The sequence below is a fragment of the Magnolia sinica genome, chromosome 1 (genome assembly GCF_029962835.1).
Source record: "Magnolia sinica isolate HGM2019 chromosome 1, MsV1, whole genome shotgun sequence".
Lineage (NCBI taxonomy): Eukaryota > Viridiplantae > Streptophyta > Magnoliopsida > Magnoliales > Magnoliaceae > Magnolia > Magnolia sinica.
The window spans coordinates 115439639-115455118 of NC_080573.1; the positions used below are offsets into that span (position 1 = coordinate 115439639).

The 15480-nt window shown below is 40.7% G+C and overlaps 1 protein-coding gene across 1 annotated transcript; it reads right to left on the reverse strand.

The window, feature by feature from the left end:
• Positions 1-1863: 1863 nt before the first annotated feature.
• Positions 1864-15075, reverse strand: LOC131255057 (uncharacterized). Its single transcript, XM_058255758.1, has 4 exons — positions 13276-15075; positions 3589-3709; positions 3160-3219; positions 1864-3069 (listed from the first exon to the last, which is right to left on the reverse strand). Exons 1-4 carry the CDS (start codon positions 14979-14981, stop codon positions 1981-1983), a joined length of 2976 nt encoding a protein of 991 aa, XP_058111741.1. The 5' UTR covers positions 14982-15075; the 3' UTR covers positions 1864-1980.
• Positions 15076-15480: the final 405 nt, after the last annotated feature.

Sequence of the window (15480 nt, forward strand, 5' to 3'; positions counted from 1 at the left end):
AAAGGTGAGAGGCATTTCTGGGACATTCTTCAGTTTGGGTTCCACCATGTCCATATCCTGGTCATAACATCAATTTCTAAGGTCAACATGTCCATGATCCGGGATACTTCTTCGTAATTTTCTACTCGTTCGTGTGAGATGAACTGGATGGCTTGTGCGTGCATGAGAATTTCGTCAGTTGAATTCCACCGTGCCCATGTTCTGGTGCACTCGTTCATGTGAGGTTACACTACCGGACCATGTAGGACAAGAAAATAGAAATTGCCATCAGCAGTGTATGGGTGCTGGTTTTTATATTTCTCATCTTGGTATTTCTTTGGTTTTTATATAAATGAAAACACACACACACAAAGGTTGGTGTTGTGGGGAAAACTAAACTAGTACACCTATTGTACAGGAAATGCAACAAATCTTAGGAGTACCTTAAGGGGAATCACCTCTCGAGCTGACCAGATCAACCCCAACTAGAGAGACAGAAAACCTGAAGATTCCACATGATGGACAACCTATGGATAATTAACATTGATGGTGGGTCCACATGATGGATGACCCATATCAAGGTGGGCCCTACAAAGGGTGATCTACATTAAAGGTCGGCCCATAATGATGAATAACCTACATCCAAGGCGAACCTTGCATGATGTATGACCCACATTAAAGGTGGGACCGACATGATGGACGGTCCATGGGCCCCACATGTTGGATGACCCACATCAAGGTAGGCCCTACATAACAGATGACCCACCTCAAAGGTCTGTCCCTAATGATGAATGACCCACATCCGAGGCAAGCGCCACTTGATCAACAGACTACATCAAAGGTGGGCTCACACAATGGACGGTCCACATCAAAGGTGCGCTCCACATAATGGGCAATGGATATTAAAGGTGGGCCTCATATGATAATAACATTGATGGTGGGCCCAACATGATGGATGTTTCATATCAAGGTGGGCCCAACATGAGGATAGTTTGCATCAAAGATAATCAGCTAAGGATGAATGATTCACATCTAAGGTGGGCCCCACATAATGGATGGTCCACATTAAAGGTGGGCCTTGCAAGGTGGATGATCTACATTGAAGGTAGGCCCCACACAAAGGACAATTCACATTGAAGACAGCCAAGGTAGGTCCAACGTAATGAACGGTCCATATCAAAGGTTGGCCCCACATGATAGATGGTGGATATTAAGGGTGGACCAAACAAAATTGAGGGATAAGTACTCATGATGTTGGAAATCAATCATACTTTTATGCTTTTTGGCTGATAAGTATGTTATTTAACATGTTTATCTGTGAATACGTATGAACCAATATAAGCTACTTGAGGTATACATTGCTTAAACCAATATAAGCTACTTGAGGTATACATTGCTTAGGAAAAGTAACTTACGGTCCGAATGAGCCCTTAGCTTGGGCTGCCATGAGTCATTACCGCCCCCTCCCAACTTTTCTCTCCACCCGCCTCACGTATCCGAGATTAGAGTCACATGGTTTGTGCAAGGGACAATGGTCTCCATTTTGGCTACATAAACAAACATCACACCACTGAAAGAAATTCACACCCCTCACATATGCAGTTGGCAATGGTGCAATGGTGAAAAGGGGGAAAAATAAAAACCACAGCATCTTAGCCAACGACGGTGAAAGATGTAAATCCAAAAAAAACCTTGAAAAGACAAAAGGATCAAAAGAAGAAAGAAATGAAAGAAAAGAAACAAGAAAAAAACATTATCAAAACAGATGATATTTCAATAAACTTTGGGCTTAGAACATTTTATTGAGAAGCGGTCATCACATTCTCAAGTATTTGCAGTTATGGCCTAACAACATCTTTGAAACCAACCAAAAAAGCATTAGTAAGAGAAATTCAGATTTTTTTTCTTCTTTTAAAATATATATACAGACTACGATTACAATTACAGAATCGAATCTCTACACCTCAAAAAAAGGAAGTAACCTTGGATTACATTAGAGAGCTAAGTACCTCTACTCCTAGGGATATCTTGCCTCCAGCTCATCCCATTAGGCCCAGCTCTGTATCTGGGTGTATTATAAAACTGTCCATCAACAGGTGGGCCACCAAAATGCAAAGGCTGCATTGACCCATTTCCCTGGTTTCCCATGTCCGGCGGCCCATTGGAACCAAAAGGAGGAGCTCTCCAAGGGCCAGATTGCCAAGAAGGCTGCACAGTGGCATGTGCACCCTGTGTTGGACCCATCTGGGATGGTAGGGGCTGTAAAGGTATGGGCAGGGGTGGTCCGGGTGGCACCAGTGGCTGAGAGGGCATCGGTCCTAACTGCTGGTTTACTAGGTGGGCTGGCAACGTCTGCTGCTGAAATCCATGCAATGGTGGAGGTGGTGGAGGTGGCTGTTGGTTCTCTTGATCGGGCTGCCACTCTGGGATATCATCATCATCATTCCAAGGCTGGGTCTCAATACCAAAACCCTGACCTGACTGCCAATTCGCTGGATTGGCACTTGTTTTACCCTGCCCATACTTGTGCACCAGCTCTCGCATTTGCTGCATCTGATGAGGGCGAATGGATGGCCGGATTTGACCCATTCCTGAACCACGGGAGGGATTCGGTGACGGAAACTGAGAAAGCAGGGGTTTTGTGTTTTTTACAAAGTCAAATTCCGGCAAGTCATCGTCGTCCCTGGCGACTGCCGGGCCAAAGCCAGGTGGGATGTCATCAATGTTATCATCATCAGACGGTGGGTCAGGGTTGGATGGAGGTGGGCCATTAGGGAGAGGGGGGACAGATTGTTTGACGTTGCCATCCCTTTCTTGCTGTTTCTTTGAAGAGAAGTGCTGCCTTTTCGAGTTCTGCCGCTGGTACGAGGACATCTTGGGTGAAATTGAAGACGTTACAGGAGGTTTTCTCCATACTACAATGCCAATGAGGCCATCATCTATTGCATTAAGAATCTCGGTGTGATCCTTCGGCAGATGCCTGCTGAGCATTTCGATCATCTTCACATGGGGCGGGCAGAAGTACAGCTCGACTGCAGGGGCGGGCTCTGCAAACCCAACTCTCTCATCCGCAACATAGGAATCTGACACCTGCACAGGAAAAGGAATTTAGGTTCAGAAAGGGTCAGCTGTGATTATGGAAAGAGACTAAAGAAGAGGAATGTAGTGGCAAACCATGACCTCAGAAAGATGCAAACGTCCGCTCTCGGGGGATCCTTCCTTCCAACAGAAATGGACAACCTGCAAAACACAAACCTTCAGCAGTCTCCTAGAGGACTTGAAATCATCGAGCCTTCTCTGGGTTGGATTGGACTATAGTTCATAGATGGACAGGCTGGATAATCAAACATGGTGGGTCCTGGTCTGGCCGCCTAAAGGCCTGGGGATGCTGACCTGGCCGAACTAATTCAAACATGGACAAGCCAACTACTTGGTTAGCAGGCAGCATAGGGGATGGGGCTGGTGATGGCTGTTCGAGGACAGCCTCAGCTGGGTCCAGCCCGGACTACCGCCCTGAGATGGCTCTACATTCACATCCAATAACAACAACCAATCTGATTGCTACCAAAAAATAAATGAGAAGGATGCGAAAGAGAGATCAAAAGATACCATTATTGCGCGACTTCTGGACATAGGAAGCTCCTGGAGGAACTTTTCAAATGCATCTAATCTAACTCTTCCCTTGATCTCAAGAAAGTTAGGCCAATCTTTTGCAGATGTTTTTTCACCACTGCAAAGCAAGAAATAAATCATGACCATGCATGCATAAACAAACACTCTGAAACTGATGGGCAAGATGGATTTGGAGTTTCATTTTAACATCATAGATAACCTTGTGACAAGAACTTGCTACAAAACTTCGGGTTTATTGGCTAAATTATTCTTTTGATCAAGGAAAGATTGCTGAAATAAATGGCTACAGAAAACAAGAATATTATCTGTTCAAGAATTGGAATATTAGATTTTTTTTTAAAAAATAAATAAAGTAGTCTTTCACATTTTAATAACCATCCTAATGTACTGATAAGGAAATGTAAAATAGCAGATGAATACAATATCAGAATCACATCATTATGGATACCAGTGCATTCAAAATCCTTTTTGTTATTTTTCCACTCTTGGGCAAATATGCAGGCTGGGATCAGAATGCATTACTCTAAATTCCCATGCATTTCTGGTTGGGAGAAGGAACAAATTGGCTCCTCAGTTTGTTTGGCATTTGGAGTGGATTGACCTACTCCAAGCACGCTTTCGAATATACTTAAGGCATGATCCTTTGGAAGGTGGCCTCCATGTAGGCCATTTTAGTGTTTTAAATATCGACGATATCAGCCGATATATCTTGTATCCCACCTGTGCGATATGAAACGCACAGGTAGTGCCAATATATCCCACGTATCCGATCCAATGAGCATTTTCAATTTTCGATCCATGTTTTTGTTGTAAATTACATTAAACTAGTGTCAAATAGTTACAAATTTATGATTCTTCATGTTTTCCATGAAATATTATGGATTTGGAACTTCGATTTCGAGATTTGGGGGAGATGGGTCAAGTTGCAAAAAATCGAGAAAGTTTTTTTCTCAATTTCTCACAAATCAGTTGCAATCTTTATATCCAGACACAAAATTAAACATGTATGTAACTTGGTCTAATGATTCTTGTTTTGCTTTTGTATTGCTTGTGTTTCCATACATGTCTTCTTACGTTTATAAATTATATGAATAGACTTTGAATATACTTCCATTACTTCAGTTGGAAAGCACATATATTAGGACCAAGGTATTCCGTATCGATAATGATGGCTGTAACGGTCACCACCATCACCGATACGGGTATCGGCCATAACGGCCGATACGGGGGCGTAACGACCGTAACGACCCCTATAACAGTTGAAAATTTTCTTTTGCCCAAAAAATTCTGAAAAAATATCTAGAAAATCAAGAATAATGTAAACATTTCAAATATGTATTCATTTTTTGTTTTGAACATGTTTATGGTAGTGTAACTGTCCACTCTTTGGTGAAAGTGTTGTATCGGGCTGTCTAGTGAATTGTTTAATATGATTGTCTCTAATGTTTACACATCACAATCAAGCATTAAAACTAGAAATCAGAAAAAGGCATAAATACTGCTTTTTCAATTTTTTGAAAAAAAAGGCCCTCGAAGAATCTATTCACTCAAATCACTTCAATCCACAATTTTAATCTTAAAAGCTATAGTAAGAGTGGTCGAAATCTGTTATAAAATGAAACAGAAGAGTTTTTGGAATGAGAAAAGTGAAAAAGAAGAGAAAATTGAATTTAAAATAGAGAAAAAAAAAAGTGATCGTTTTTCGATTGTCATAGGAGTAACGGTCATTATGCCTTGTTACGGCCACCGTAATAGCTGATACGGTCTCAAAAAACTAACTGCCCCTTTTCACCCCCGTATCGCCTAATGGTCATGGCCGTTACCTATACGTATCGGCCTTTACAGGCGTATTGTAACGGATACGGAACACCTTGATTAGGACCTCATACAAAGGAAGCCCCTATTATGTGCACTCTTTTTTGTAATGTTTTGATTTCTAAGTATAGATGTCTTTTTCAATAATCCCTGAAGTTTCATTGAAACATTCGATCAATTTCCCAATGTTCCCATGTTTCCCAACAACAATGATACATTACGCGATACAACCGATATATCCCATGCGATAACCGATATTTATCCGTATCCCAAGTGTGCAATACATTACGCGATAACGATATTTAAAACATTGGCCCTTTTATGTGGAAACTTTGCTTTGTCACAGTCCCTTGGTCCATATGGGAGGACAAAACCAAGTATCTATAAAGAGAGGGAGAAGTGTGGCGGTTCAAGGTTAAGGGTAGGATTGATGTACAAACACTTTTTTAGGATTGGAATCCCAGGGTATGAGCAGATATGTGGTGTTACAAGGCATTGACAGCGACTGGTGGATTGTTCATTGACAATTGGGTGGAAAGGTGGTGCCCCCTCCAGTTAGCTTCATAAAGCTCACCTTTCATAGCTCTCTGGGAAATCTGCCCAGCCGGATGGCAGATTTTGAGGGATTTTTTGGGATATGTGGTGCTGGGACAAGGCTCTGATTAAAATGACGACCATGGTGCTGAATAGGGATACATGGTACAAATTTACTTGGGTCCAATTGGCAAAGTCAACTTGAATGCAATGGGGTTAGATCTTTTGTCCAAGCTGTGTGGAAGTATTTCTGGTCATTGTTTCAGTGGATAAGATGTTTCAAACTTTTTATAACATATAGGTTGCGAAATTGCAACCACTATTTGGGTGTTTCTGTTTGAGTTGTATGAGATGAAATTCTCATGTATGGATTCTCGGAGGGGAAGTCTCTTTGGTATATGATCGGTTCAAGGTGCATCTCGAGATTCAAGTGATTGCAGGCGTGATAATTCTCAGGCCAATTACGATGGACATGGGGTTCAGTCCAATGCTTCCCCCACCACAAAACCTTCAAAAGAGGCTTTGTCGTGGTCAATGTCGCTTGAGCCTCCAACTATTAGGTCCCAGACGGTCTCCCAGCACCGAGCACTCCACCACCAATACGGTCTCCCAGCACCGAGCACTCCACCACCAATACGGTCTCCCAGCACCGAGCACTCCACCACCAATACGGTCTCCCAGCACCGAGCACTCCACCAATATGGTCTCTCAGTACCGAGCACTCCATCACCAATATACTGTGTACAAAATTGAATTGAACAATTTCTTTGACCCTATTTCATGTCACATATGCTCTAATTATTATTATTATTATAAAGATACACATGAGATGTAGGATGGATTGTGGGAGAGTGGAAGAGATATGAACCTCCACCCACAGGTAATAGAAACAATATGATAACAAGGATTTCAACAAAAATAATGAGAAGCAGCCGCCCAAAGGTAAAGAAAGATAATAAAGTGACAATCACATGTCTGAATAAGAAGTGCCTGATGAGTGGAGATTAAGAATCCAGTTAACAACGAATGAGCCCAATGGTTTCATGTTCCAACCCTAAAAATGGCTCATACCAAGCTGCTTTGACGCCCCTCCCTCCAGCACTTCTCTGAGCCATGTTGCTGTCTTTGACCCCATTTTTGGCCACATTTAACAGTGAGTCTTCCGCCATCTAGAGATTGCTGAATGCAGGCAGATTTTCTATACTAAAACTCGTTTCTTCTTATGAACTCTAGTTGCATCCACTTTTTTAAATATTGATTATCTGCTGATATTATCGGTATCGAACCAGACTGATACGAAACACGGGGAATTAAAAGTCACCTGTATCGTGCAATATATTGTGATATTTTCAATATTGCAATGTACCAGCAACCTTCATAAAACTACCCCATATCGATATCGCATCTATTGAGTGAAAATAGTGAAATTTGAGGGGAAATTTTAAAAAATAAAAATAAAAAACAGAAAATAATTTTTTTTCTTATCCTTTCACATGCATGATGGAATGGCCAGATTTTCTTGCCACATGATCTAAACAGTGTGGCCATCATTGATGGACAGCTTGGACCTTGCACATGCTTGAGGTCTTATGATGGAGATGACAGAGTAAAAAAAGCTGTCTTAGCACAGAGAAGGAAAAAACGAGTGTTCTTCTTCTTCTTCTTCACATTTGCGATGAAATGGCCAAATTATCTTGCCATATGATCTAACAATGTGGCCTTCATTGATGTGAAGCTTGGATCTCACACATGCATGTGATCTTTAGCACGGAGAAAAAGAAGAAAGAAATGAGTTCTTCTTCTTCTTCTTAAATGTGGTCTTTCACGGAGGAGAAGAAAACAAACTTCTTTTTTTCTTCTCATCTCTTCAAAATAAAGGACTCTGAAGAGCTCTGCAACATGCCTGAAGTTTAGTGGGTAACATGAAGGCAGACTTCTATGCTAGTTTAACACCATATAGAAAATGATGGTGACTCTTCAACCATATGCATGTCATAGCTGTACAGCAATCTGTCTATGGACGGTAACCCAAAGATTATACTGCACTGATTTGTCCATTAGAATTTGGAGGACCATTGTTTCATTTTGAACCATCCATTTGATAGCCATTAACCTGATGGTTGAGATTACTTGATCAGTGTGATTTTAGAGAACAATTTGGATAGTTTGGATTGCTAGACATCAACACCACGTGCCATTCATTAACTCAAATTAAACTTGATAAATCGTGGAACTCCACATTGATTAGTCACGGTCCAAAACTCAGATTTGTTGAACAATCCTAACCTCTGATTACATGTTTGTTAAAATAGCACCATTTGTTTTTGAGCAATGGAAAATTTTAGTAAAAGGCCCGCTCGCAAGCAAGACGGAAAAAGAACAGAGGAGAGAACCCAAAGAGATTACAGCCCTGAGATAGAGCCTAAAAGATTGTGCTTAACATTAAGATAGGCTACCCATTCCAAAACAAAAGCTTTGGCACACACAACCACTGCCTCACTTGATCCTGAAGTGTTCCGAAACAGCCAGCAAGGTCAATAGAAAGAGCTTACCGAAAACTTCCCTGAGCTATGATTGATCCATATCATAGATTCGGGTTTGTCCGTAGGGACCTGAAAGCGAAGACGGGGTAATAGGGAAAGAGGTTTGCTTATCTCACCATCCAATAGATTTCCTCTGCAAGGAGGCATCCAATGCTTTAATGGGCCTTCGCCATGGAAACAATGAGTCACCTTCAAATCTTCAAATGTCGCAAGGCTAGCTAGGGAAGGGAAATCAAGCTCAAGAGGTCAATCTCCACACCAAGGGTCCTTCCAAAATCTAACATGGGTACCCGCCTAGGCTGAAAGAAATGCCTTCCTTAAACTCCCCTCTCACCGCCAATATAATCTTCCAAATATGAGAAGCCCGATAGAGAGAGGATTCCTTCACCTCCCATCCCCCTTAAGGCCATACAAGCAATTAATACTCACCAAAGCCATTTACCAAGGAGAGTGAAATTCATAACCGATAGTTGACGCAAACCAGCTCCGCCTTGAGAAATAGGCTTACAGACCTCCCACCAACTTATTAGATGAAATTTGTTGCCATCCTCCAAACCTTTCCAAAAAAAATCTCTTCTTAGTTTGTTCAACCTTTCCCGAACGAGAGACATAAAATAAAGTGGCATTTGATCAAGGTCAAGCGACCTCCCAAGGAAAGAAATCTGGTCTTCCACTTGGGTAATTTGCTTTCAATTTGCTCAATAACCTTATCCCATAAATGTTTTGGTGGTTTCCCAATGCACAACGGCAAGTCGGCAACCCCAAACATGTGGAAGGGAAAGATCCTACCCTACACCCCAAACAGGAAGCCAGGCTTTGTAACTCACGTTGGGATAGGTGAACACCCAACATTTCGCTTTTGCACAACGGTAACCCCAAAATAACACCATTGATTAGTTCAACTGTCCAATAAATGTCCACCAATCCAATAGATAATTAAATAAGCATAATTTTTCATTCAAGATACAACTAAACTGGGACCCATAATTTGGACAGTTTAATTTTAATTAGTTGTATTCCATGTATGCAATTTAAGTAATTTCTGAGTGGTTACATACCATCCAGCAGTCTGCTAGGGTACCAAAGTTTTTCTCTACAACCAGTTACCCATAATTAAATTTTCTAATGTTTTGAGTTCCAAATGTGTAATCATGTGTTTTAACATCTCTTGAAGTTCCATTGAAAAATTCCATAATTTTCTGAATATTTCCTCGATGGAAATGCGATATTTCTCATGCAATACCAAGGGTGCGATACGAGCATTGATAATGGAGTATATTAAAGAGCACAAATGAAAAAAAGACATCGTAACAAATGTGACAGCATGAATCTTATATGGAAATGCAAATCTTCCACTGTTAGAAACACGTCCTTCCCAAAGTGACTTGCCCTAGAAACTAAAACCGTCAAATAGCCAAGATTGGCCAATTTAATCAGCGAATGCATGCATCTTTAAACCTATGACCAGTGTTCGAAATATCGGTATCGCACCCTTGGGATACAGATACGTATCGGTTATCGCATGGGATATATCGTTTGTATCGTATAATTTATCGCACTTTTTGGGAAACATGGGGAAACATTGGGAAAATGGTTGAATTTTTCAATGAAACTTCATGGATTATTAAAAAAGACCCTAATACACACTTTTAAATCATAAAATCTTAAAAAAGAAGTGCACATAATAGGTTTCCTTTGTATAGGGTCTAAGCTATGCGTTGTCTTATTGAACTCAGATAACTATATTCAGTATCCACCCCATCCATCTGTTTTTCCATATCATTTTAGGACATTATCCAAAAATTGAAGCAGATCCAATAATTGGGTAGACCATACCATAGGTAACAATGGTGATTGACCATTAGTGGGCCACAAAAGTTTTGGATCATGCTGATAATTGTTTTTTCTCTTCATTCAAACTTATGTGAAGTTATCAGCGGATTGGATGCCTAATAAAATATAGGAAAAATTAAGGTGCACCTTAGGAAGTTTTTAATGGTACCATGTTCAACTAATACTGTTTCCTTGAGTATAGTCCACCTGATAATTGGATCTTCTTAATTATTAGGATCATGTTGTAAAATGATCTGAAAAAACAGATGGATGGAGTGGACACAGAATACACACGTCAAGTTGGCCCCACGGTACGGTTGTGTGGTCTTGGGTGAGGCGGGGTCTCACCTAATCCACTCCTATAGCACTGAGTAAACTTATTGGGTCCACCATAAATGTACATGGTTTATCTATGCAGTCCATGTGTTTTTCCAACTCATTTTAGGGGTTGAGCACAAATTTGAAACATATCCGAAGGTCAAGTGGACCATACCGCAAGAAACAATACGAATAATGATTTGCACCGTTGAAACCTCCCTTAGGGCCTACAGCGATGTTTATTTTTCATCCAACCACTTCATAAGATCACAAAGATATGGATAAAGGAAAAGAACAAATATCAGCTTGATCCAAAACTTCTTTGGCTCCCAAGGATTTTTTTTTAATGGTAGATGTTTAATTCGCACCATTTTCTGTGGTGTGGTCCACTTAAGCTTTGGATATGCTCATTTTTTGGGCTAAAAAGCATAATATTATATGGTAAAATGGATGGATGGAGTGGATAAAATACATGAATTATGGTAGGCCCCACAGAGTTTATGTAGTACACTAGTCACTACGCCTCCTACCGAAGAAGGCGGTGACGCTCCTGCAACTCGAGTGGTACCAACGGTTCAAAGTTACATGGCCCCACGATGATGTATTTATTATATCTACACCGTTCATGAATTTGGAGAGATCATTTTAGATCATGAGCCCAAAAATGAGCCATATTCAAAGCTCAACTGGACCACGCCACAAATAGCAGTGGGGCTGATTCTCACCGTTAAAATATTCGTAGGGCCCACTATATTGTTTATTTTCCATCCAATCCGTTCATTAGGTCACACAGACCTGGATGAAGAGGAAAAACAAATATCATATTGATCCAAAACTCCCGTGACCCCAAAAGGGTTTCAATGGTAAACGTTTAATCTCCCACTCCTATTTGCAGTGTGGTCCACTTGATCTTTGGATCTGTCTTATTTTTCGGCTCAAGCCTTACGACGAGCTTGCCAAATGGAAGAACGGTTTGGATATAACACATACCTTATGATGGGACCCACGAAACCTGGTGACGTCAACACACCAGTCAACTCGGTGGTGTGCGGTACACCTGCCACCTGATTTCCAAAAAAAGGGGATCGGACGCCTGTTTTTTTCGAAGCAGAGAGGGTTCCGGCCTTCCGGAACCTAAAATCTCTCCAAAATCTCACAGATCTTCGGATTTTGGCGAGGATTTCTCCGGATTTCAGCAAGGATTTCGCCGGATTTTGCCTAAATACTTGGATTTCTCCAGATTTTGATGGATTTCTCTTCCAAATCGGAGATTTTGTTTGCACTAACCTATGGACGACGCTTTGATTCGAATGGCCCACCAAAGGGAAGCTTCCGATCATAAAAATCTCTTGTACAGGTATCGAAATCCACCTGTTGAAAGTTTCTCTATATATTTTTTTAATTTTTCCAAATTTTTTTTGGGATAATGACACAATCCCGGACGATATTTGGTGTTTTTTTTTTTTTTTACTTGGTATCTTTCGACGATATATTGCGCGATATTGACGATAATATCGTGTGATATTTGAAGTTTTGGATTTTTGGTATCTTCCTGGTGTTATCGGAGGAGTTTCGTCTCGCAGTGGTGCGATAACGATAATATCGGCCGATATATCGGCCGATAGTATCGATATTTCGAACACTGCCTATGACCATTAAACCTTGCATCAAGTGCAGACCGATACATCAGGAATAATCAAACTACAAGCCATGCTGCAGGTTTCACAATGACTCAGGCGACTTGACAGTACAACTAGATTAGCATCCAACCTATGATATAATAACAAACATCCACAAGAAGGCAATTCAAATGATAGAAATGGATGGAACACAAGAACATCATAAAAACATGTTGGTTAACACAGAGTAAAATGTCAATTAAAACGGATGATACTAGTAAACTAAAATTGGATGCTACAGTCAAAGTGATATCTTTCAACAGGTATACTACCAATAGGAAATTAATTCATTGGCAAAAGGTGATATTCCAACATTTGATACTTAAAACAGTGACATCATCATCATCATCATAGCCTTATCCCACCTATCTGGAGTTGGCCTTCTCACGATCAATTGGCAGAAGTTCTACAACTGGCTGTCCACATACATCAACCTTCCTTTACCCATGCTTGGGATTGGCTGGTGCATCACTACCAAGCAGAGTTTAAAGACTAATGGAGAGACTGATGTAGGTGTTCAAATCAACTAATTGGACCCCTAAGTAATAATCAAACTAGCACATTAGTGTCACCATGTCATGTGGGTGCAACATCCAATGCGTCTAAAAGGTTTGTCCAACTATCACTCAAAGACATATCTACAAAAAATACAAAAATAAATAAATAAATATATAAATAAGGAATTGCAGGTGACATGATGTCCTTTTCTGGGAGATGGGCCAGATGGCTTTACAACAAGGTACTATTTTGTACATAACCAACATTGCACATAGCAGTTCAAAGAAAAAAAATGTGGTCCGTTTCACAAACTGTGGGATCCATATTTGATATAGTAGAAAATCCAAAACTTAAATGGTTCATGAAGCAGACATTTAAGAGTTCAGAAAGTCAGCAATTTTCCAATGCGCATGGAAAAACAAAGGCAACTATGGAAAACAAACCTTTTAAAGAAGCCAATAACTGTGACCATGGCAGAAACATTCAGTTGAAGTAAGCCTTCCCAGACATGCTCTCCCTTGTTTTCGCCGTCAGGATGGGATGTTTCTGACTCTATGTGGATGTCACCGGATTTCAGGTCAGTATCGGTTATCGTATCTTTTGCATCTTTCAAATTACCATCAGTCCTTGTATCTTTTGCATCTTTCAAGATACTATTGGTCCTTGTATATTTTGCATCCACTTGATCTGGCTTATCTGAGGAAGTTTTGACAGGATCTGTTGAACCAACCTTCAAGGAATCCAACTTGGACCCCAAGCTATCTGAGTTATTATCAGCAGAAACGGGAATATCTTGGCCACTCACTTGTTGTAAGTTTTCAAATGGTGGCTCAGAATCAAGTGACTCCATAAACTCATCCAGAGAAACTATTGGAGGAAGAAACTCAGCATCCTTCAATTCATCCTCCATGAAACCTTGCATAAAATCAGATGCATCATGGGAAAGAGTGATTACATTACTTGGGAAAGCTTGATCTCTAGAATCAACAACCTTCTCAGGTGCAGCAGCTCCTTCAGCTCCTTCAGATGCTCCAGTTTCATTAGCTTTTGATGGAATTTGAGCTTCAGGTTCAGCGGGTTTGGATGGAATTTGAGTTGCAGTTCCATTAGTTTTGGATGGTATTTGAGAAAGTGAACTCGCCCCAACAGCTACTTCCACTGAAACACTATCATCCCTTTCAACTTCAACTTGAAACTCGCCTTTATGTGTTTTCTTCACCAAACGCCTAATATCAACTTCAGAGTCAGGCAAAACCACCATCTGTGCAAACTCCTCAGCCTTGGCTATCCTCCACTCAGAAAGCTCCTTTGAAGCAAGTTCCTCTGCAGTCATGCTACAGAGACGATCAGGAGGAATATCACCTGACAAAACTCGTTCTTTTAGTTCAGGGTTGTTACGATCTTTCAAATTGAACAAAAGAGATCTGCCTTTCTCCTTGTACTTCTTGTTAACACCACCAAATAACTTGAAAAGCTCAGCTTCTATTTTAATTGCCAGTGCTTGCGGGCTTGGAAGTACCTGTTCTACCTCAAGTCCAGTGCTGTCATCAGGCGTCAATTTGGGTCTTTTGGGATCACGGCTTTCAATCATTTCGACACCACCTAATTCGAGATCAGATGCCCAACACAAGCCATGTCCTTGCAAAAGCTCATCTTTTATGACGAAGTTGTTGCTGAACATGGCTTCGTCTTCTAGGGAGACATGCTTCGGCAGGAATTCTTGCCCATCACATTTCCACAATTTTGCAGGGTCAATTATATTTCCATTTATCGAATTATCATGCGAAGAACTCTGGCCTCCATTGTTGTGATTCTGGTCAAATTCATTAGTGCTGGAGATTGAAGTTTCCAAGGCCCTTCCTGTAATACGGCATGAAGTAGCATCTACAGATGTCGAAGCGGATTCGGCCTGTTGAGATTCCACATGGGCCTGCCTTGGGGTGGATGCAGCCTCACTCTGGGGACTCTTTTCTACAGCTAGCGGTTTGTTCTGTGCCTGAGAACCCAAGGCTAATGAAGCAGCTAATGATTCCCTCAACTTTGACCTTACCAATTCCAATGACTCAGATTGGCCCTTGGGAGATGGTTCTGTTGGTGCAGTTCGCTTGTTTGTTAGTGACAACTGCTGAGGACCCAGATTATTGGACATGGTGAATTTATCCAGTAGGCATATAAATATGCATGCACCACTTTCTATCAAGATTCACAACCACCTTGGTGACTTCCTTAAGTTTCTAAAACACAGTTCTTTGAGAATAAGAAGACAGCAAACCTGTATTTAAAAAAATATAATAATAAATAAAAATAAAAATAAAACTTTACTAAAGCGGTTCTTTGAAAGCCATTAAACCAACTGGAAAAACAGATACACCTCTTTATAAGGCATAAATGACATAAATGACTAGAACGTGCAGCTTCTTATCTTTTAAAAAAAAAAAGAAAAAAAAATAAAAGAACAGAGGATTCAAATCAGAGTCAGAACATGAGAATAGATTAATGGACCCATCAGGCAGAACAAGTCATGCTTAAATGTTAATTTGGAAACATGAGTTAGCAAGATTTACTAAAATTGGTGGAAGGCACTGGCCCTTTCTAGAAGCATGAACATACATTTTCATTTGAATGGTAGAAAATATAGCGCATGTCTT

Bases quoted from the DNA above. Each gene is read 5' to 3' on its own strand.
- LOC131255057 (XM_058255758.1), bottom strand. From the start codon at position 14,981: ATGTCCAATAATCTGGGTCCTCAGCAGTTGTCACTAACAAACAAGCGA. The intron at 3,710-13,275 runs GTTTGTTTTCCA...CTTGCTTTGCAG, and splicing joins GTTATTGGCTTCTTTAAAAG to TGGTGAAAAAACATCTGCAA. The intron at 3,220-3,588 runs GTATCTTTTGAT...TGTGTTTTGCAG, and splicing joins CCAGAAGTCGCGCAATAATG to GTTGTCCATTTCTGTTGGAA.